The sequence below is a fragment of the Gracilinanus agilis genome, chromosome 4 (genome assembly GCF_016433145.1).
Source record: "Gracilinanus agilis isolate LMUSP501 chromosome 4, AgileGrace, whole genome shotgun sequence".
NCBI lineage: Eukaryota > Metazoa > Chordata > Mammalia > Didelphimorphia > Didelphidae > Gracilinanus > Gracilinanus agilis.
The window spans coordinates 40158690-40181612 of record NC_058133.1 but is presented as its reverse complement, the minus strand read 5'-3'; the positions used below and the strand labels follow the sequence as shown (position 1 = coordinate 40181612).

General features: G+C 35.5%; 1 protein-coding gene across 1 annotated transcript in view; it reads left to right on the top strand.

Annotated features, from left to right (window-relative positions):
- PKN2 (protein kinase N2) overlaps positions 1 to 22923 on the top strand; it is a 191495-nt gene that overhangs the window by 66730 nt on the left and 101842 nt on the right. Inside the window, exon 2 of the mRNA XM_044674359.1 lies at positions 10084 to 10384. Within this exon, the coding sequence (XP_044530294.1) occupies positions 10084 to 10384 (301 nt within the window). The remainder of the gene's footprint in view (positions 1 to 10083; positions 10385 to 22923) is intronic.

The window sequence follows — 22923 nt, the reverse complement described above, 5'->3', positions numbered from 1 at the left end:
GGTAGGCCTGTGCTTTCCAAAGGTATTTATCATCATTGTGGAGGATGTGTAGCCCAGAGTCTAAATGAAAGAGAAGCATCCATACACCAGAGTTTTCAAATGTGGGGTCCACTGGCCCCAAATGACTCTAAAACACCTCACTACTGAGCGAGAGAGCCCGATTAAAATAGAATTCGGAAATGTTTGACAAAAATACTGTGCAACATAAATAATGTTTATAGTTTTCAAAGTTAGTGTATGTTTCTGTTTGAGTTTGATACCATTTCTATAGATAATGAGGTCCTCTAAATGTTGCTATTTATGGATTACATTGTGCTGACTTTTTAGGTCTGAATGGTTGAAGGTCCTCTTAAGAAGATCTTTAATCATTCAGCAATTTAGCCTAACCATCCATATAGGAACAAACAAGTGGATGAACAATGCTGTCAAAACTTATTTTATGCACTTGGGTAGATTTAAGTTGATTTATTAGCACATTAGGTTGGAGAGAGATTAGGCACATACTGAATTAGATTGAAAGAAAGAAGTAGGTCATATTGCCAAACAAAATTGATAATTGTTTTTCATAAGTTCAGGCTTCTTTCAAAGTTCATTCTGGATCTCTTGATTAAATGTAGGTTCTTCAGGCATCTCTCTGCAAACAGTTCATTCTCTGGATTAAGGAATCAGCAAGTTTCTTTCCCTGAGAATTTTTCTCAAACAAAATAAAAAATTAAATCTTGGATATAGTAAAAACACAATTAAATCTTGGATTTTATAAAAACACAATCCCCCTTGACATGGGTATTTAGAAAGAAATATCCATTGCTGGACCTCAGGGGGAAATGTTAATTGGAATTTGGGAGATGCCATTTAAAAGTATATATATTTTTTCTATGGACACGTGGGGACCTTAAAACTACATTTCCCGTGGTCCAACGGGTTTCCTGTTTTGGATTACGTATTCAAGGTGAGGGACAGCTTTAAATAGGGGGAAGTGACTTTGAACTGGTCTCTCTTAGCTAGCAGGCTCGCGATGCGAAAGGTAAAGATGGCGGAGGCAATGTGAATTCTGACAGGCGTGTGGCCTAATGATTTTATCCCTATCAGCATGGCTTTAATTAAACTACTAATTTTTATATTAATATCAGTCTTTATCATTTTTAATCATAACAATATATCTGTTTTTTTAACTAATACCAGATGTTTTTGATGTGCTGCTTTTTAATATGGTTTGAAGTCTAGAAGTGCTACTTCCTCTTTATGCTTGTTTTTTTGTTGTTGTTGTTATTATTTAATTCACTATCATTGTATTCCCTTTGGTATTTTGATTGGCATAAGATTTAAAATGTAAAATTATTTGGGTAGTATTGTTTATTTATTGGTATGGACCATGAGCATTGAATTTTCCTGCAACTATTTACATTCTATAATTCTTTAAGGAGCTCCTTGTAGTTGAGTCTCTACTAGTCTTGTGTGTGTTTTGAGAAGTTGATCCTCAGATATTTTATGCATTTTTGTAGTTACTTGGTATGTGATTTCTCTTTGTTATTTCTTATGTTTTGTTTTTATATAGAAATATTGATGATTTTCAAGAATGTATTTATTAACTTGTCATTTTGCTGAAACTATTGCCTTGATTTTATCTTTTCTAATTGCTTAAGTTTTTTTTCCAAGTAAACCATCATTATCAACAAACTAGGGGAACTTTATCTCTCTCTCTCTCTCTCTCTCTCTCTCTCTTTTTTTTTTTTTTTTACCTATCTTGATTCTTTTAATTCCTTCCTCTTTGTTGTATTATTTATTTTATTTCTATTGCTAGTATTTCCAGAAATACATTAAATAATAGTTGGGAAAGTGGATATCCTTGCTTCACTCTCACATTTATTGGAAAAGGTTCTAATGTATTCCTATCCCATATGATGCTTGATTGTAATGAGTGATTTCTTGGATAAATTGTGATAATCCGCACGATAGGGTTTTGTTTTAAATCAGCAAACTACGACCCGTGGGCCAGATGTGGCCCCTGAAATGTTCTATCTAGCACAGCAACATTATTCCTAATTCGACGAATACAATGAGTAGGATACAATACAATGAAATTTCGAAAGAGTTGCCTTAGAAACAGATTGACAGATGAGCATTTCCTTTCCTTTGGCCCCCTCTTTAAAAAGTTTGCCCATCACTGTCCTAAATACTTTTTCAAAGTCCTTACCTTCTTGTCTTAGAATCAATACCATGTATTTGTTCTTTTTGGTTCCAAGGCAGAAAAGAATAGTAAAGTTTAGGCAGTTGGAGTTAAGTTGATTTCCCCAGGTCATGCAGGTATGTCCTAAGTTTTCAAATCATTGTTCATTAATGATATTGTTCTGTACTTTTCTTTCTGTGCTATACCTTTCCCCTGATTTGGGTAGTAGGATTCTGGTAGGTTGCTTCCTTTCTCTATTTCTGAGAATAATTTGTAAAGTATGGACACTAATTTTCCTTTAAAAATTTGATATAATTCTCCTAGGAATTCATCAGGACAAAGAATTTTTTTCTTTGTAATTCCTTTATAGCTAGATCTGGTTCCTTTTCTGAAAATGAGTTATAGTGATCCCTCACCTCACCCCTGGTGATAAGGTGAAAATCCGAAAAATAGTCACTGAGCAAATTGGCGCCCAGGATACAGAACACAGTGCTGTGGTTGGTCACCTTTCGTTCCATCAGCCAATAGTGTGCTTTATACAATCTCACATTGGCAAACTTGCATAAGCAGTAGTGGTGTACTGATTTCCATTATGTACAGTACAGTATTCATCTGCAAAATCCTGTGATATAGCAAAAATTCCATGATACAGAATTAGATTTAAAAAAAAAAAAACTCACATTGCAGTGAAGCCACAATAAGTTAACTGGGATATATTAAGGGATGACTGTATTTAAGATGTGTTTAGTCTTCTGATAATTTTGAGTTTTATATTTTTGAAGATATTCCTCTTTTCTCCATTTCATTAGCATATGTCTGTGCATAATATGTTCTGATTATTCTTTTTTATTTCTTCTCCTTTTGTTGTGATTTCATCTTGTACATATGCCATTTTGTTGACTTGATTTTCTCTTATTCAGATTAGCTAAGGGTTTTTTTTTTCTTTAATTTTTTGGTCTTTTCAAAGAACCAATTTTTAGTAGTACTTATTTCTGAGACTTTATTTGTTTCTGCTTTATCTCTCCTAATAGCTCTTTTGTGCTTATTTTAGTTTTTTTGTTGTTGATTTTCTAAGTTCTTAAAATATATATTCAGTTCCTTAATCCTCTCTTTTCCTATTTTGTTAATGTGTGTTTGTAAGGATATGATACCTCCCCCTCCCTTCTTCCCCCCTAACTGCTTTAGTTGCATCCCAGAAATTTTGGTAAGTTGTTTTCATCATCTTTTTTTCCATGTTTGATTTGTTCTTTGACATGCTTCTTACTTAAGATTTCATTGTTAAGTTTCCATTTGGTTCTGTATCTTCCATTTGTGGTTCATGAACCAATTTCTATTTTTATTTACTATGTCCTGTAAAGGATATATTAATTAATTAAAAAATTAAAAACCCTTACCTTCCATCTTAGAATCAATACTGAGTATAAGTTAAGAGGTAGAAAACTGGTGAGGGCTAAGTAGTTGGGATTAAGTGACTTGTAGGGGGTCACACAATTAGGAAGTATCTGAGATCAAGATTTGAACCTAGGACTTCTGTCTCTAGGCTTGGCTCTATTTCTACTGAGATATCTAGCTACACTAATATTGTGATTTTGAATTCTCTGGTCACTGTTGTGTTCCTGCCTGTGTCTTCTTTAAGTTCATATGTTTCCTTTATGAATTTGGATACTAAGAGGTTTGGAGTGTATAATTTTATTAGTGTCATTGGTTTTTGTTTTTTTTTGGTCTATGGTTCTTTTCAGCATAATATAATTTCTTTGTTTACCCCTTTTTATCTTGCAAATTGGTTTTTTGTTGTTGTGTTTTTTGCTTTGTCAGCACAATAGTAATGCCTACTTTTTTAGATTCACATTATGCATAATTAATTTTCCATCCCTTCAGTTTTATTTTGTCTATATCTTTGTTTTATAAATTATTTTGTGTGAACAACAGATAAGTTTTGTTTTCTCATCTAGTCTATCACATTTTCATTGGATTGTTTAATATATTCACATTTAGAGTAATAAAGATTAGATTTATCAGGTTAATCAGGGTTGCAACCTGAGCTCCTTTGTTCTTTAGAATACATAACTACTCTTTTTCTAATAGGTACAGAATAGTCTCACATTATTCAAAATCTTTTCCTTTATATTGAAATAATTCTTCATAATGACTTGTAGGACTTCTTGTGTCTGAATTGAATTGTTAAATTTAACCACTCCCTTATCTGTCTTGGAATTTGCAGCCTTGGTTTTTATTTTTTTGTTTGTTTGTTTTTCCCTTCCCCTTTGAGGTTGTCTGTGAATTCCTCCAGTTGGGATTTCATTTTCTATGTTTAAGAGTTTGGGGAAGTTTTCTTCCATTATTTCTTTTTTTTAGTCCTATTGTGTTCTCCTGGGAGACTTAATGATTTTTCAGAGCAATATGTTTTTTTTTCTTTTTTTTTTTTTTTTTTAAACCCTTGTACTTCGACCTATTGTCTCATAGGTGGAAGAGTGGTAAGGGTGGGCAATGGGGGTCAAGTGACTTGCCCAGGGTCACACAGCTGGGAAGTGGCTGAGGCCGGGTTTGAACCTAGGACCTCCTGTCTCTAGGCCTGACTCTCACTCCACTGAGCTACCCAGCTGCCCCCAGAGCAATATGTTTTGCTTGTATAATGACTATATTTTCTTATAATACTACTGATTTTTACTTCTCTTCTTCTAGGTTGTCCTTCACTTCTGTGTATTTAGTTGCATTTATTACGTTCTCTTTGTCTCTGTCTCTCCCTCTTCCCCTCTCTCTCCCTTTCTCCTTCTCTCTCATACATCCCCACCTCCAACCTTTTTCTTTCTCCAGATTTTCCCAACCTAGAACTAGATTACCCCTGACACTGAAAAGAGAGATGTAGGCAGGAATATTGGAGTGGATTTTGTTGTGAGACTGTATTGTACTTGGTTACTGTGGGAGGGAGGCAGAGTGAACTCAGTTAGCATCAGTAAGGCCCCATTTGTGGGTTTGGAGTTTTTTTTTTTTTAACCTTTTGGGTTTTGGGTAGCCTAGTCCATAAAGACAGCTGAATCTGCTTTATCTTTGGAACATAATTTCTGTTTTGGAGAGATTAAAGGTTATGGGGATTAAAAAAATATCAGTCCCTTCATCCTGTTGCTTTCATGACCTAGAACTCAACAGTAACACTTTGAAAAGATCCTGACATGCTATATATCTCATTAGCTTGAATTCGAAGATGAAATTGTAATATGTGATAGTTATATAGTTAGAAAGCAGTTTGAAAAAGCAGTGTGTGTGTGTAAGTCTCTATAGCCATACATTAAAAGGTGGAAGGAATCTTAGAGAACTTTTAGTATAACCTCTTTATTTTACAGATAAGGAATTTCAGAACAAAAGAATGATGTAACTTAACCTTAAGTTGCAGGAATACTTAAAATTGGCAAAGCTGGGATTGGAATCCAGATGTCTTGTTTCCAAAACCAGTGCTCTTTCATTGTATCAGACTCCCTCTTAGTTCACAAAATGGAGTTTTTTAGGTACCTTGAAGTCTATTATATAATTTCCATTGGCCTCAGTGGAGCCAAATAATCCTTTTATTCCTCCCTAATTGATTTCCTATTTAATTTCTCACAAAACTATACCAAAACTTTCCTTCTTAAGCCTCTCATAACTTCCTCCCTTACCAATTGCTCAGCCAAGGACCTTGCTTCTTGCTTTATTGACAAAAATTAAAGCACCAACTAAGCTTCTCCTCTCTTCATCTTAAAACTCCTTGACATACTCCCTTTCTCTGCTGTTTATTTCCTCCAGTGTCAGATAATGAGATGTCTCTTTGCTAAGGCCAACTCCTTTCTGTGTGCCTTTGATTCCATCTATTCCTTTTCCAGAAGATTACCTACGCAATCTTGACATATAAAGATCAGTTGAAGGAATTAAGTATTTTTATCTTAGAGAAGAGAAGACTTAGGAGTGGGCATGATAGTTGTTTAAAGTATTTGTAGGGACTCTCAGGTGGAAATTATAATAGAGTTGTTCTTCTTAGCTTCCTGAGAGCAAAAGTAGAAATAGTTGGTAAATTTATCAGAGGGACAGTTTAGATTTCAGGTAAAGAAAACCTTACCTAGAGTTGTTCAAAACTTGTTTTGGCTTCTAGAGTGGTATTAGTTGATTCTTCCTTACTGGCATCTTCTTAAGCAAATAGCCATTCCTAGTATGCTATAAGTGGGATTCCTCCTTTGATCTAGATTAAATTGCCTCAGAAATCCCTTCCTCCTTTGAACTTCTTTAAATCATGTCTCTAACTCTGGATTTGTCTCTGAGCAAGTCATTTATCATTATTGTGTTAGATTTCCTCTCTTTAAAATAAGAACAATACTTGTACTACTTGCCTCACAGGGTTTTTGGCTTATAAAATTTAAAGTATTAAATATATGTGAATCATTGTTAACAATAAATCAAAATCACCTTCAAGAATCTCACTATGATTATTTAAATGAATAACTGATTAATAATCAAAAGTGGTTCCTTGGAATGATAATTTGATCATTTCTCCAGATTGGTGTGAGATATGAATTTGACAGTCAGGTATTGGAGGACATGAGAAAAGATTTTGTAAGGAAAAAGGAGGCACTGTGACATTGATAGACTGCTAAATTTGTTATCAAAAGGGTCTGAGTTTTTGGATCCCAGCACTGCCATTTTCTGTGAGAGACTAGTGTCAAAAATGTGAGTTTAGAAGCAGCAGGCAACAGATTAACTTGACTAGAATAGAAGGAATAAATTCAAGATTAAGAAGATCCGAGGCTTGTGAATTTAAGTGTAGGGTTACGTGCACATGTTTGATGGATGGTCTTGAATATTATTAGTTTGGGGTTATAGAATCATAGATTTAGAGCTGGAAGGAATCTTAAAGGTCATCTAATCCAACTTTTATATTTTACAGAAGAGTAAACTAGGCCTGGAGAAGTTAAGTGACATCACACAGCTAATGACAGTCAGGAACCAAACTGAGATCATCTGATTCCAAATGCATTAATTATTCTCTTTAACATGGAGGTAATTCACTCTCTGCCAATGTGAATATAGTCTGGATGGTGTTTGGGTGTGATGTTTAGGTACTCTCATTAGACTGGTGTCTGATATTGAAAGGAAAAGAATTAAAGGGTCATATATAGATTCTGTATTTTGTAGTTAATTTAGTAAATGTTTAAAAGTTGACTACAGACTACAATTTTTTCCTTTTCCTGAAAGCCAATAAAAGTAACAGTAGATGGAGGTTTTAAACTTAGAAATTAGTCAAGGTTACTATTTTCACTATAATAAAATATGCAGAGAAGTGCTTACTAAGGATTATTATTATTTTTATCTGATGTCCTTCTTAGTGGAAAAAAACATTATCCCCAATAATTTAACTAAACATTTAAATGAAAATGTCAATAATTGTCAGGTTTATATTACTGATATTTTGTTTTTACTTGTCATTTTTTTTTATATAGACCCTACAGCTCCCAGTGAGCATCTCTCCTAAAGAAAAAACAGTAAGCTGAAGCAACTGAAATAGCAACCACATCTGATAATGTTTGTAACATTTCTAACCTACCATACCTACCTCTTTATTGACCAAAGGGAGGTGGGTTTCATAATAATAACAGCAGCTAGCATTTATATAGTTCTTTAATATTCATAAAACATTTTACATATATGTTATCTCTCTTGATTCTTATAGCCACTCTGCAAGGTAGTTGCTATTATTATTATTTTGATTTAATGCTAATTAAATATAATGATTTAATGATTTTACAGATGAAAAAACTGAGCCTGGGGGCAGCTGGGTAGCTCAGTGGATTGAGAGTCAGGCCTAGAGACGGGAGGTCCTAGGTTCCAATTTGACCTCAGACACTTCCCAGTTGTGTGACCCTGGGCAAGTCACTTAACCCCCATTGCCTAGCCCTTACCACTCTTCTGCCTTGGAGTCAGTACTGTGTATTGACTCCAAGATGGAAGGTAAGGGTTTTAAAAAATAAAATAAAGTAAAATAAAATAAACTGAGACTGAGAGAGGAAAAATGTCTAAGGCAGGATTTGAACACATATCATCTTGAACCCTTGGTGCAGTTTTAAATGTTTCTGTCAGTTATCTATATATCTTAAATACAAGGCTTTTATCAGAGACATTTTCTGCAAATATTGTTCTCTATTCAACTTTCCCTTGGTCCAGTTTCACCAGTTTTGTTTGTATAAAAAGCTTTAAAAATTTTGTATCATCAAAATTCTACCTTCTCTTTTACTTCTGTCCCTTGGTTTGATTAACTGTCCTGTCCGAGCAATAGTTGTGAGAAGTATATCTTCCCATCTGCCTCTTTTTTTTTTTTTCTTAACTCTTTCCTTCCATCTTAGAATCAATATTATGTATTGGTTCTAAGGCAGAAGAGTAGTAAGGGTTAGGCAATGGGGATTTGGGTCACTTGCCAATGATTATACAACTGGGAAGTGTCTGAGGTTATATTTGAACCCAGAATTTCCTGTCTCTGGCTCTATCCATTGAGCCACTTAGCTGCTCCCATCTGCTTTTAAAAAAAAAAAAAATCTTTCATGTATCCATTTGGAATTCATTGTGGTGAATGAGATAAGATACTGGCCTAAATCTGTCATTGTTGAATAGGGAATACTTCCCTTTTTAATTTATTCTTAGATTTATTGAACACTGGCCTGCTGTGTTTGATTGTTTCTGGTCCTTGCTTATTCTGCACCACTAATATACTTTTATAAATATTTTAATGAGTGAAAAAAATTGATTAAGAATTTATAAAAAACTTACTATATGTGAAGAACTGTGCTAAATATTGAGGATGTGGCTATAAATAGAAACAAGCATGTCATTCCTTGGCCTAAGGGAACTTAAATTTTCATGAGAGAATACAACTGATAACGGGGAGTTAGTAGTGGAGAGGGGGATATTTATACACTATCACATGGTTTGGAAATGTCCAGGGAGTGGTGTGTAGCTTGGTTTTAGGCAAGATAAGTCAGAAGCTCACTTTTCAGAGACCAGATACAGATTCTGAGTTCTAGGGCAAAAAGGATAAGGAGGAGTCACTGTAGGCCTTATTTAGAAGGTCTAGGACAGTGATGGCAAACCTTTTAGAGACTGCATGCCTCCCTCACCTCCCCCACCCCCACACCCCTGGGCAGAGAGGTAGGTGATATGAGAAATGTCCTCAGGCATGATGAAAGGGGGTGGGGGGAGCAGTTTGGCCCAAAGTTCCCTTGCCTTTCTAGTAATAAACTGGGTGGGGAGGGTGGCACACTCTATATGCCATCTTTGGCATGCAAAGCCATAGGTACTCTATCATTGGTCTAGGATGTACCATTTAATCAGTTGATAGTTTTGATGACATTATTATTATTATTATTATTATTATTATTATTATTATTATTAAAACCCTTCTGTGGATATGTTTAACTGATGTATTTTGTAAGTGCTTAAGAATTATCCATGAATTATGCCAAGAGACTTGTAATTGGAAGGCCCAAAATCTACTACCTCCCCTAAAACATTTAATTCACTTATCTGAAAACATAATAGTAGTGATATGATTGTCACTAATTTTTTTAAACTCTTATTTTCTGTGAACTAACAACACTAAGGCTGATAGGCAAGGGTTAGGCAAATGAGGTTTAAGTGATTTGGCCAAGATCATAATAGTTAGGAAGACTGTCACTAATTTTTAAAACTCTTTATCAAGCATAATTTTTTCTTTGGTAAATAAGAAATTTTATGAATCTTGGTTTTGTTTAGGTACAATATAGGCAGATAAATGTAAATACTTTACTATGGTATGTTTAATTTAGGGCAGTCTGGACAGAAAGCCTGATATTATAGTCACTTATATTATGCTAATTAATGAAATTAACAATTAACTAAAACTTTTGTTTTGTTTTTCCTGTTAGGGGGATGCTCGAAGCCTTCTACTTCCTGAGAATGTGAGCACTGGCCAGAAGTTAGACTTTTCAGACACAATGGTGCAACAGAAATTGGATGACATCAAGGATCGTATCAAACGAGAAATAAGGAAAGAACTGAAAATAAAAGAAGGAGCTGAAAATCTCAGGAAGGTCACAACAGACAAAAAAAATTTGGCATATGTGGACAACATTTTGAAAAAATCAAATAAAAAATTAGAAGAACTGCATCATAAGCTACAGGAATTAAATGCCCATATTGTTGTAACAGATCCAGAGGATCTTACAGGTATTGTACATAACTTAAAATATTTCCCAACTGTGCTAGATAAATTCCACTTCATTTATTCATTTATTTGCTTGTTTGCCTGCCTGCTCATCCATTTATTTATTTATTTGTTCCCTTAAATTTTTATCTATCCATTCATCAATTTACTTATTTATTTATTTGCTTGCCCATTCATTCATTCATTCATTCATTCATCCCTTTGTTCTCTCATTCACCCATTTATTTATTTATTTGCTCATTTATTTGTTTATTCATTCATTCATTTATCTATCTAGCCATTTATTTATTTGTTTGTTTGTTTATTTATTGGGGTTTTGAATTTCTTTTTTCTTTCTTTTTTAAATCCCTTACCTTCCTATTGGCTCCAAGGCAGAAGAGTGGTAAGAGCTAGGCAATGGGGGTTGTGACTTGCCCAGGGTCATACAACTGGGAAGTTGTGTGAGGTCTGATTTGAACCCAGGACCTCCCATCTCTAGGCCTAGCTCTCAATCCACTGAGCTACCCATCTGCTTCCTAAATTTTACTTTAGAAAATAATTTTTAATCTGTAATCTAAAGCTGTATTGTAATGAAATTATTGTAAATACGTTTTGCTTTCAGAGTCTAGTCTTTTTATTTAAAAGAATTCAGGGCTACCCTAATAGCTATAATAAGGAAAAACTTGTTTTAAAAAACACAGTGAGCTAAGATGTATGAGATTGTTTTCTTTCTGATATGTAACCCATATTAGAGTTTTTGAGTAAATATATACATTCCATTAAAATTACCTCCTACATCATTTGCACATTTTGAGGGGTTGGGTTTTTGTGAAAGAAACAGTAAGGTAGTAAGAAATCTTTTCAATCTCTGTGAAATAAAATTTGATCCTTAGAACAAACCTAATATATTTCAGAGCTCTGTTTTTTTGTTTTTAAGCTGTTTTAAAGCTACTGAAAAGGCTTTTCAATATTTAGTGTCCTTTTTAAAGTTTATTTTTAGGATGTTTTTGTATGAGTATAAAATTTGAATGCTATTTTTAGAATTGTACCTTGCAAAAATAACAGATTAAACCTCTATAGGACTTTTGAGACCACCTCATCTGTTTTCATTTTGTTGGTAAGGAGTCTGAGATTCAGAGTTACCTGAGGTCAAACTACTCATTAGTGAATGGCAGACTTGGGACCAGTAGCAAAACCTTTTGTTTCCTAGTTCAATGTTTTTTCTACTACATTTTCAGTAATTGGCATTACAGATAGAAAGTTGTATTGTAAAAATGTTATTTTTAATAATAATATAAATTTAGAAAGTAGTCTAATCAGTTCACTTTTTCCCCCAGTGGGGTTGGGGTATAGCAATCACATTAAAAGTAACATGGGAGTAGTAGGTAGAAAGCCATCTTTGAAGTCAAGGTGACCTAGATCCAAGACCCCTTCTGAATAATGATTTTAGGCAAGTCTTTTAACCTCTCAGAATCCCAGGTAACTAGAACTGTTGGGGAATAGTAACTAAAACTGAATGGATTAACTTCCCTAAGGCTGATCTCTGACAGTCCAGTCCAGATGGTCATTGTTAGTAACTGGAAGAAGAGGGGCAGCACTTGCATGGATCCAAAATGGCCATTTGGCTAGATGGCTAGAGGGGAGGGAAAGTGTTTATGAAACTAAAGCCATACATGACCTGCAACCCACTTTGACAGAAAAACAAACAAACAAAAAAAAACATGGAGGCACAGAACAGTGAAGTGACTTAGCCCTCATTTTGTGGTAAAACTATTAGACCCTTCCCAGAGCATTTGAGTAATCCCACATGGAAGCTACAAAGATAATTATGACTGACCACACTTCCTGTTTCTATATGTCTTCACCACAGATGAGGAAATTAGTAGAGAAATACAAATAATGTGAACATTATTACCAGAGCACATCAGCTTAAAAAATGAGACTAAGAATGCAGTTCACATGTTCTATTAATGTTGCCCTTATACTAGAGATCAATATTAATTCAGGTCAAATTCATTCCTCATTCTGTCTGCTTTCCCAAACCCCACAATAATCTGAATCAATGTTAAACCCTTTGAATTAGACTCTGACAATAACATCGAATATAACTCTGCGATTAGGAAGTTAATGACCCAGTATAATCCTGCCTTACCTAACAGGGTTCCTTCACTTAAGCTCCCTTCATTCTGCTTGTTTTTCCTTCATTACTTTTTTAATACTTTATAAAAGCGAAGTAGCAGTTAATGCATTACATTTGTCTTGCTCATGATAATCATAGATATATCAAAATACTTTTTTTATATAGTAGTGTGAAATTTTGGTTTTAGATTTTTACCTCTTTTGTTCTGTGTGGTTTGTTACAAAGGTTTTATTTAGGAAGATTTGGAAATTATATTGTGCTCTCTTTTTAGTTGAGAACTTGAAGGAGAAAGATTATTGTTTAAATGGGGTTGTATATTGGATTTTTCAATCTAACCATAAGCAGGAGCTTTTCATGTTATTGGTACACAGATAACCAGAATAGAAGAGGGATATTTCAGGTCATTCAACAGCAGTATCTTGGAGAGAAATATGAAACAACTCACTTAACTTTTAGGGGAAAAATGAGATATAATAAATTGCAACTAGCAAAAAAGAAATGTTTGGTTACATATTAGAAGAAAGAATGGAAAAAGGAATATTTCTGTTCTCTTTTGTGACTAAACCTAAGAAAATCATGTATAATCAGTGCCTTCATTTCCTCTCTACATACTTTTTTAAACCTTCTAAATTCTGGCTTCTGACCTCATCATTCTATTGAAAATGCTTTTTAAATTCTAATTTCCTTTGCTTAGTCTTCATCCTTCTTAACTTCTCTGCACCTTTTAACTATCAGTAACTCTCTTCTCCTGGATACTCTCTCCTTTAGGTTTTTGTGACATTGCTCTCTCTTGGTTCTCCTTCGACCTGTCTGACCAGTCCTCCTCAGTTTCCTTTGCTGGATCTTAATTCAGTTCTCTCCCACTAACTGTGAGTGCCCTCCAAGGGTCTGTGTTTCACACTCTTTTCTATTCCCTCTATACTGTTTTACTTGATGATCTCATCAACTATCACCCCTGTAGATGTTTCTAGATGTATTTACTCATCCCTAAGCTGTCTTCTGATCTTAAAACACACATCTCCAACTATCTGTGGAGTATCTCAAACTGGATGTCTTTCAAACATCTTAAATCAACATTTCCTAAACTAAATTCTCTCTTCTCTCCTAACCGTCCTCCAGATTTTTCTGTTATTATTGAGGGTACCATCATCCTCTCAGCCACCCAGCATCACAACCTAGGTGCTATCCTCAACTTACTCATACTCCCCCCACAAAGAAATCTATTGCCAAGGCCTGTTCCAACTTTGTAATATTTTTCATTATATCCCATTTTCTATACTCACAGAACTACTACCTGGTGTAGGCCTTTGTCACCTGAAGCCTGAACTATTGCAATAGTTTTCTGTTTAATTTCTCCATTTTAAGTTTATCCCTACTCCAGTACATCTTCCACTTAGCTGCCAAAATGATCTTCTTAAAGTTCAGGTCTAATCGTACAATCTCTGTGGGCCCCCCCAACTGCCCTGCAGTAGATTCTAGTGGTTCCCTGTTAACTTCAAGATCAAGTAAAATAAACCAAAAAACAAATTTAAAGCTCTTCAAAATCTGATCTTTTCCTACCATGCCAGAATTTTTACCATTTATTCCATTCCAAATACAATAATATGGTAATATTGGCCTTACTCCTTCTATAGGACATTTTATTTCCTACTTCCATGCTTTTTCACTGGCTGTCTCCCAAACCTAGAATGTTTGCATTTATCTCTGCCTCCTGGCAAGATTTAGCTTAAATCCCACCTGCAAGAAGCCCATGCCAATTTGTCCTACTGCTAGTAAACTCACTCTGACATTTTCTTCTCTTTTACACTATATGTGTCTTTTATGTTCATAGTTGCTTGCATGTTGTCTTCTTCATGAAAAGATGAGAGCCTGGAGATCAGAAAATTTTGCCTACAGTGTAGCATATTAAGAGCTTAATAAGAGCTTATTGTTTTGACTGAATAGATATAAGGTAGTATTAAGCTCTCGAATATGTATCGTCCTTTCTATGTATAGCAACCTTTCCTCCTCCTTCAAAAAAGGTTAATTAACCAGCATACTTATCTTAGTACTTAAACAGTATAGCAAATGATAAAAGATAACATTAGATTTTAAAGAATTGAATTTATATAAAAATCTGGAAGTGTTTCAAATATAAGTTTAAAAAGTATTATTACTGAGGAGTATACCTGAGTAATTATAAATCGTCTAATGTAAATTAAGTAACTGAAGAATCATCAGGATGGATACCAAGGTGACAAGTAGGCATTCATTGTAGTCCAAAAAACAACAAACACCAGTAAAGTGCCAGGCACTGTGGTAGGTGCTTGGTATACAAAGGCACAATTGGTTCTTATTACTAGGAACTCATGTTCTTCAAAAAGCCAGTGTAGAACGTACAAAGAAAAAAGATATACAATAATATAAAACGGAGGTTGGTGCCTTATGATAAACTTATGCGTAGAATCTAGCATTGAGTCTATTTGATCCTTTCAAAATCTGAAGTCATCAGTAGGCATCTTTGCTAAGTGATCAGCACAGTGCTAAGATAGCAGAGGTAGGTAGTGCTGTGGTATATTGGAAAGAGCCAATAGCCTAGATGTCAGACTTGATAACTTCGGACAGATCCCTGTCTCTGGCTCTTAGTTTCTTCATCAGTAAAACTAAAAATTTTGGAGGTAAATGACCTTGAAGGTACAGTTAGGTATGTTGATATTCCAGCTCCTCCAGTCATGCTCCATTTCCCAAGATTAGGTTGACTGAGACCATAAATGGCTTTCTTTCTTTTTTTTTTTTTCCTTCTCCTTAGCTTGGGATTCAAAGAAAACCCTTAAGGCAGAAGTCATTCAGTAAGTCTACATTCTAAACCCAGTGAGGACAAAAAAAAAACAAAAAACAAAAAACAAAAAAAACAACAAACAAACCAGGAGTCAAATTGTACCTAAAGAGGGAACAGAAGAACTAGAGAATCTGGTCTCTATTATTCCTTCATCCCCAAACAGCATTTGATCATGGAAGTTAATGTTTGACTGTAAGCTTTAAACCAGAAATATTGTCAGCCTCCTTGTAGGTTTTGCTCCCAATGCTAGTTACATGATGTCGGGGATAAAAATCTTGATATCTTCAAGGCGTGTCATCATCCTTTGAGGATATGAGGAGTGGTACTTATTTTCTGTAGAAAATTAACCAAATCACCATCGCTAAGGATGAGCTTCATTCTTTTTTTTTTTTTTTTAATCTGTTCCTAGTGAAAAGATGTTGGATCTTGTAAGAGCTCTGCACTGTTCCTCCCAAACAAATCACTCTTGGTATTGGCAGTCTATGGTTCCTAAAAACTTTACCAGGACAGTGGTATGTGAGAACTGAACGAGATACTGAAATTGCTCTTCATTCTCTTCACAATGGAGAATGAGCTGTACTCTCATTAGGACTCACTCCAGGCATTCTAAGTCTTTACAAAATACACCTTAGGTCAGTCTCATATGAGTGAAACAAGTAATAAGCAGTCTATGGTGGGCCCAAATCTCTTGGTTTATGTGGAGGAATATGCTTGTATACACAAGACAGTCAAAATGACATTCTCTGACATTGCTGAATATGACTGGGAATAAGTTTTATTGGATGTTAGTGATTTCTTTAGAAGGATATATCCTATTGTAAATAGCCATTAGTTTTGCCAGCTGGTTTCATTTCATTGTGTTATCTATAATGCTCACAGCTGACCACAATGAACCAAATTGGCTAGACTTTCTCTAGTGAAGAGCTTGAGGATTGTAGGATGCACCCACCCTGCAAATCAAGATAGAGATAGCCTGCAGATACTGATGATTGCTGTTTAGGAAGATGGTAATGGGTTGGGAATCAAAGTGTAGAGGTGAGACAGTAGGAGCTAATATTTGCAGATCTTGGGCAGGCATTTGGTCTAGCAGCTACAAGAAGGGGTCAAGGGGATATGTCTGGCCTGGTATTGTAACAAGGGAAGCAGAGCTTCTCACTGGGTTGGGTAAACCAAGTGGTTGAAAACAAACAAATAGAAACTTGATTAGCCAACTAATTTATGATCAAATACCTGAAGAATGACGGGGCAGGGCAGCACTGATACATTGGGAGTTACCTACAAAGGGGTATTTCAGGGGCTGTCTAAGTGTTCCTAGACTGAAACCATCCTGGAATGAATAATTTGCCTAGCCTTAAGGTACTTTATCTACTGAGGATATGCAGGCTTAATTTAACTAGGTGGAATTTTAGCCTTCTTATTCCAAGATCACCTGAGTTAGGTAGCAGAGGAATGTCTGAGTGTTAGGGCTCAACAGTTAAGCATAATGCATCATTCCCATCCTCAAAATTCCTATTACAGTAGGACCTTGTTTTACCAGACCCCAATACATTTCAAGACCCTTCACATAAGTTGAAAATAACAAATAATAGCAAACCCCCATTATTAAATAGATATTTCTTATATAGACATACCTAGGCATTTTATGACTTTTCTTAGACTTATCAGAGCTTCTAGCATTACTACATTTATACTTTGGGGCCATTAATAATAACTAAATAGCATTAATGAAACAAAGAGAAGCACTGCTTTGATGTGGACATAGCTTGTTACAAGCAAGAACTCCTAGACAAAGACTATTATTGGATCTAATAATATTTGGTGCAAAACAGTGTGGTGACTAATGCTAACCCTTCTCTGATAGAGAATGAGAGTTATTGAGCAAACTACCGGGAGACTGCCACTTGGGAAAATGGTATGAATTTTGCACAAGATTAAAATTTTTTATTTTACTTATTTTTCTGCTTTTATTTTTTTATATTGCCAATCATGTATACCTGAATTCACATGTGTTGAGTTTGAGTGAAATGAGATCCTCTGTATTCAGTTTGTTTGACATTCTAGTAATTGTATATGATATAACTCAATGCTTGTGGTGGTAATAGTTAACAGTTGTATGTAACACTTTAAAACTTAGAAAGCAAACTACATTACACCACTGAAACTGTTGTAAGAAAAATCATAACTATATGTCTTCCATTTTGTCATCCAAATGTTGGCAGGCATCATTCAAGATACCTTTTAAAACCTACTATTCATAGGCCAGTATGCAATGTTTGGAATAGTAAAAACTACTCATTTTTTAAAAAAAAAATTTTTTTTAAACCCTTAACTTCTGTGTATTGACTTATAGGTGGAAGAGTGATAAGGGTAGGCAATGGGGGGTCAAGTGACTTGCCCAGGGTCACACAGCTGGGAATTGTCTGAGGCTGGATTTGAACCTAGGACCTCCTGTCTCTAGGCCTGGCTCTCAATCCACTGAGCTACCCAGCTGCCCCCAAAACTACTAATTTTTTAGTGAAAGGAACATACAAGAATTTTTTTAATCTAGCAATGGCTGTTTAGGCTCTGTTCTTTCCCCTACAGGTAACATTTGTGTCTTAGCCTAGGATCCCTCATGTAACTCTTGGAGGTCTGTCTATGTCTAGGTTTCATGTGTTCATTCATGCTAACGTACCAAGAGACAATCACATAACTTGAACCATCACTTATAGAGGAGATTCTCTGGCTAGGATCAAAATTATGGCCATCAGCTTGGCTAAGCTGAAATGTGATATTAAAAGATATCTTCATTACATTTTTATAGTTACGTCTCGTAGAACATATTCATCCAGACTTCCATGTTAATGTTCAAGCCTACCAATGTTCCTCTTCGACATACTAAAGCCAGAATTTCTCTTACTATGTGAGGCAAGAATAGGAACCACAATGCTTCAAATATGCATTTTACTTGATGGCCTGTAGATCCTCTTAAAAGATTTTAAGGACTGTATTTAGCAAAAAAGGTGTATTCTTTCCCCAGTTAGATCACTGGTATCTCCAAGTTCAGTTCACATGGGATGGCATAGTTAATAAGTGCTTAAGTTCAGAGCAGTGAAAGATCACTTCTGATTAGGGTGATAAGGAAAAGTTTCACAAAGGAAATCATACTTAACTTTGGTTTTGAAAAGTAATTAGAATTTGGATAGGTGTAACAAAGGAGACAAAAGAATGCAGGGTAGGATACAAAATGCATTCAGGTAGGAGGTCACAAATAGATTGGAATACAGGATCTATGTAGGCAGCAGGTAGGTAGAGGCAAGTTTCTGAAAGGGCCTTGAATGCCCAAGTTAAGGAGTTTCAATTTTGTTCTATATGAAAAGGAGAGCCATTGATATTTTTTGACCTATGGAATAATACAGTTGAGGTGTGATAGTTTAAGAAAATTGGACTGTTAGTGGAGGTTCTGTGAATTTTTTATCTTGATAACTATGTTTCCCTATAATTGATTTCTTTGGTAATTTTGTATTTTCTACTTTACCTCTTTAAAAAAGTAATTCTAGATTGCGAACCAGGCCTAGAGATGGAAGGTCCTGGTTTTAAATATGGCTGCAGACACTTCCTTCCTGTGTGACCTTATGCAAATTACTTAACCTCATTGCCTAATCCAGGGGTTGGCAACCTTTTTGGCCTTGAGAGCCATAAACGCCACATTTTTTAAAATGTAATTTCGTGAGAGCCGTACAGTGCTCACAGTGCTGCTCCTGTAACAGCGCCTGAAAAAAATTTGACTTTATGGCTCCTGCAGAGCCATATTTGGCCCTCAAAAGAGCCAGATATAGCTCGAGAGCCATACGTTGCTGACGCCTGGCCTCATCCTTACCCCTCTTCTGCCTTGGAACCAATACACATTATTGATTCTAAAACAGAAGATAAGGATTTTTTCCAAAAAAGTAATTTTAAGGAGGAGTCAATATGTTTTTACCAAAAGTGTGTAATAATTAAAATTAAATTATGAGGCTGCTATAGCTTTATAACTTTATTAAATCAAAGTAGTAATGGTAGAGAGAAGGAAAGGTAGGAAAGAGGTAGAGAGGCATTTAGCTTACTACCTTTTTGGCCACCATGATGGATTGAAGCTCACCACTGAGTTGGTTCAGGTTCCACACTCCAGCCAGAAGACTTCAAAGATCTCCTGGTCTCCACTTATAAGTTGTTTTCTCCACCCACTAGCTCTCACATGCCATATCTCAGGTGGGGGCAGTGCCTGTGGAATCAGTTTCCTGTCTTGTTGGTTCCTGGGTTCTCTAATTTACTTTATTTGAGGGTCTGTCTATCCTGCACATGTCAGTAGTCTTTGACCTCTAGGTCACTAGTGACATTAAGTAAAGTGACATAATGGAGAGAGAAATTCTTTTCCAACAAATGGTCACTATGTTTCAAACATAAAAAAAGAGAAGAACCTCTGTATTAGTTTTATGCTGGTTAAACTATAAGGAGAAGAAAATGGAGGCAAAAAGGCTAACTATGACACCCCACCACAAAGGCAGAATCAATAGGACTTGGCAATTGTCAGATTATCACTTGAGATGTCAGGAGTAAAGGAGAAGTCAAAAATTGCTCTTTTAAGATTTAGAACCACCATGACTAAAAGAATTAAGGGGTTATTGACAGAAAGGGAAGACAAGAAAATGATTAGCTTTGGGGAGGATTAGACATTGTGAATTTGAAATACTAGTGGCACATTCAGGAAGAAGAGGAAATATACATTAAGAAAATGGGTCAGCTCCAGGGAGAGGGGAGGGGAAAAGGGAGGGAGACTATGGGGTCTTGGTTAACATTATAATATTTCAACGGGAAACTTTTCAGAATCCAAAATGACTTACAAATTGACTTTTGGAAAACCCTCCAGCTTCTATAAGTTGGAGATTGCCTTTATGCATGCGTGGTCTTCAAAACTTTCTGTTTTGACATTCTTCTCATGTATCACACTGACTAATAAATATCTGTAGTCTCATTACCCTTTCTTGCTAATTAATTAGCAGGTTTCTGCTGCTGAGGCCAAACATGTTAGAAAAGACACAGCCAACAATCCACATCCAGTTTTCTGCTTCAATACCTTACCTTACAATTGTCTATTTGAAGTTGTACTTTACAAGAATTCATTATGTTAAAAATGTAGGCCACCTGTCTTTGAAAAGAAAAAGAACAGTACCATATTAAAACACAAGAAAATAGGTACTTTACATTGGAGTCAGTGCAATTTTTAATTCAGAGTTGTTTGTTTTCAGGCTGAAATTGTTAGTCATGAAAAACTTGTTTCAAGATTATACCCTTTTCCCCATTGTTCTTACCTTCCATTATGAACTCTTGAAATATTTCAAACTGTAGGGAGAATTCTTTATCAGTACCTCATAGTAAGATTATACAACAATTTTTCTTGAAATGGTTGTGAAAACTCACACATTTTTACATTTAAACTACTTTCTATGGCATCAGAATTTAAAAATAATAGAATTGTCTACTGTTATTGAAATACCAGTTAAAATAACTAGAAAAAGAATTTAAATAATTAGAACATGCTATAGTGAGAGTACATTATAGTTACAATTTCAGGGCAGAGAAGAGTACTTATGGTCACTTACACACCAAAGCACAGGCAAGAAAAACAATGACCACACACCTCTTTTTAGATTATACCACTTTAGGAAGAACTGAAAACTTAAAGAGACTCCAGAACTAGATCTCAAAACAACACCATGAAAACCTTGAAGTTTGGGGGCAGTTCTCCCTCCAACTCCCAGAGGAGAGGCCATCTTTAATATAAAATTTTATCAGGAAATACTACCTAGAGCCTTGACAATTACTGTGATCTATGTGTAAAGATACAAAGAAAATGATGACTTGGTCCCAAACAAACAAACAAAAAATTCCTGGAAGAACACAACAAGGAATTTTAAAATTAAAGAGGTAGAGGAAAAATTGCAGGGAAAAATAAGAGTGACACGAGAAATTTATGAAGAGAGTCAACAGCTTGGTAAAGAAGGCACAAAAATCCACTAATGAGAAAAGAAGAATTAGCCAAATGAAAAGGGGAGGTACAAAAGCCCTCTAAAGAAAATAATTATTTTAAAATTAGAATCAAGTAGATGGAAACTAATGGCTCCATGAGACATCAGGAAGCAATAAAACAAAATTTAAAAATGATGAAATATCTTATCAGAAAAACAGCCAGCTTGAGACTTAAAATGGCAACAGAGTAGAAGCAGCTGCTTAACCTATCCTAACCCACACAGAGAGGATTCCTCAAGAGGACATAAAAACAAATCCAGACAAAGGGACCCCACAACAGGGAGCAGCATTGAAGGTATGTGGGATCGGGACATTTCCATGCTATAAAGGGGTGAATGGGGTGAACTAGCTCTCTCACTAAAATGCAAGCTGAGCAACCCCCTCACCCCCATACCACCTACAGTGCCAAAACCAGCACAAAAGAGTTAGAGCAAGTTTGGGGCATTCATTAAGTTCTTGGCAGCTACCTGGGATCACCAGGGCCTGCTTCTGAGAGCAGCAAGACTTAAGACCCCAAGAGGCTAAAGAACATGTGGACTTTGAACACAGGCCTTGAGCAAAGGCATGGACCTTGAGCTCAGGCACAGACCTTGGGTAGGACCCAGTGCAGAGGGGTGCATGACTGTGGAAGCAGTGTCCTGAGACTGTTAAAGGAGCTTCGGACAGAGGAGCAAGCAAGGGGACCACCAGGTGGCTTGACCCTGAGAACATCTAGACTTGACACCTCAGGAGCCTAGAGAGCGTAGACGGACCCTGGGTGTGAGGATAAAGCTGAGAAGGCGCACGGCGTTGTGACTCAGATCAAAACTGCTCCACAGCTTGATAGGATAGGGAGAAAGCCTATCTGCCTCACTCAGACTTCTGACTGAGAAAGAAATAATAATAATGGCAAGCCAGGAACAAGAACCTCAAAAGAGAAAGATCAAGAAGAAATCTTTAACACTTGACAACTTTTACACAGAAAAAATCCAGACAACAGAGCAAACAGCAGATGAGAACAAACAAGTAATCTCATCCAAACCTTCCCCAAAAAATGAAAATTGGTCACAAGCTCTTGAAGAGTTCAAATCTGAGATCATGAGAAAGATGGAAGAGATTTGGTGAGAGAAGTGGGAAATAGCTCAAAAGGAAATTAACAGGTTAAAAGACAGAAACTCCCAATTGGAGAAAGATGCCCCAAAATCAAAAGAATTGATAAGCAAATTGGAGGCCAAAATCAAACAGGATAGGCCAAATTGAAAAGGAAAATCAAAAAAGGGGAAAGTAAAAACATGAATCATGTAACCATGGAAAATTTTTCTTAAAAAAAAAAAAAGATAAATAAAATATTTAAACAAAAAAAAAGAAAGAAAGAAAAAAAAAAGAAAAACAGCCAGCTTGAAAAATAGATACAGGACAAATAATTTAAGAATTTTTGAATTACCTTAAAGCCAGGATCAAATAGCATGGAAATGTAGTCATGATTACATAAGATTTAGCACTTCTACATTAAAGGATCTGAGAACCTGGAATGCAATATTAAAGGTAAAGGAGCTAGAATTACAACTAAGAATTAA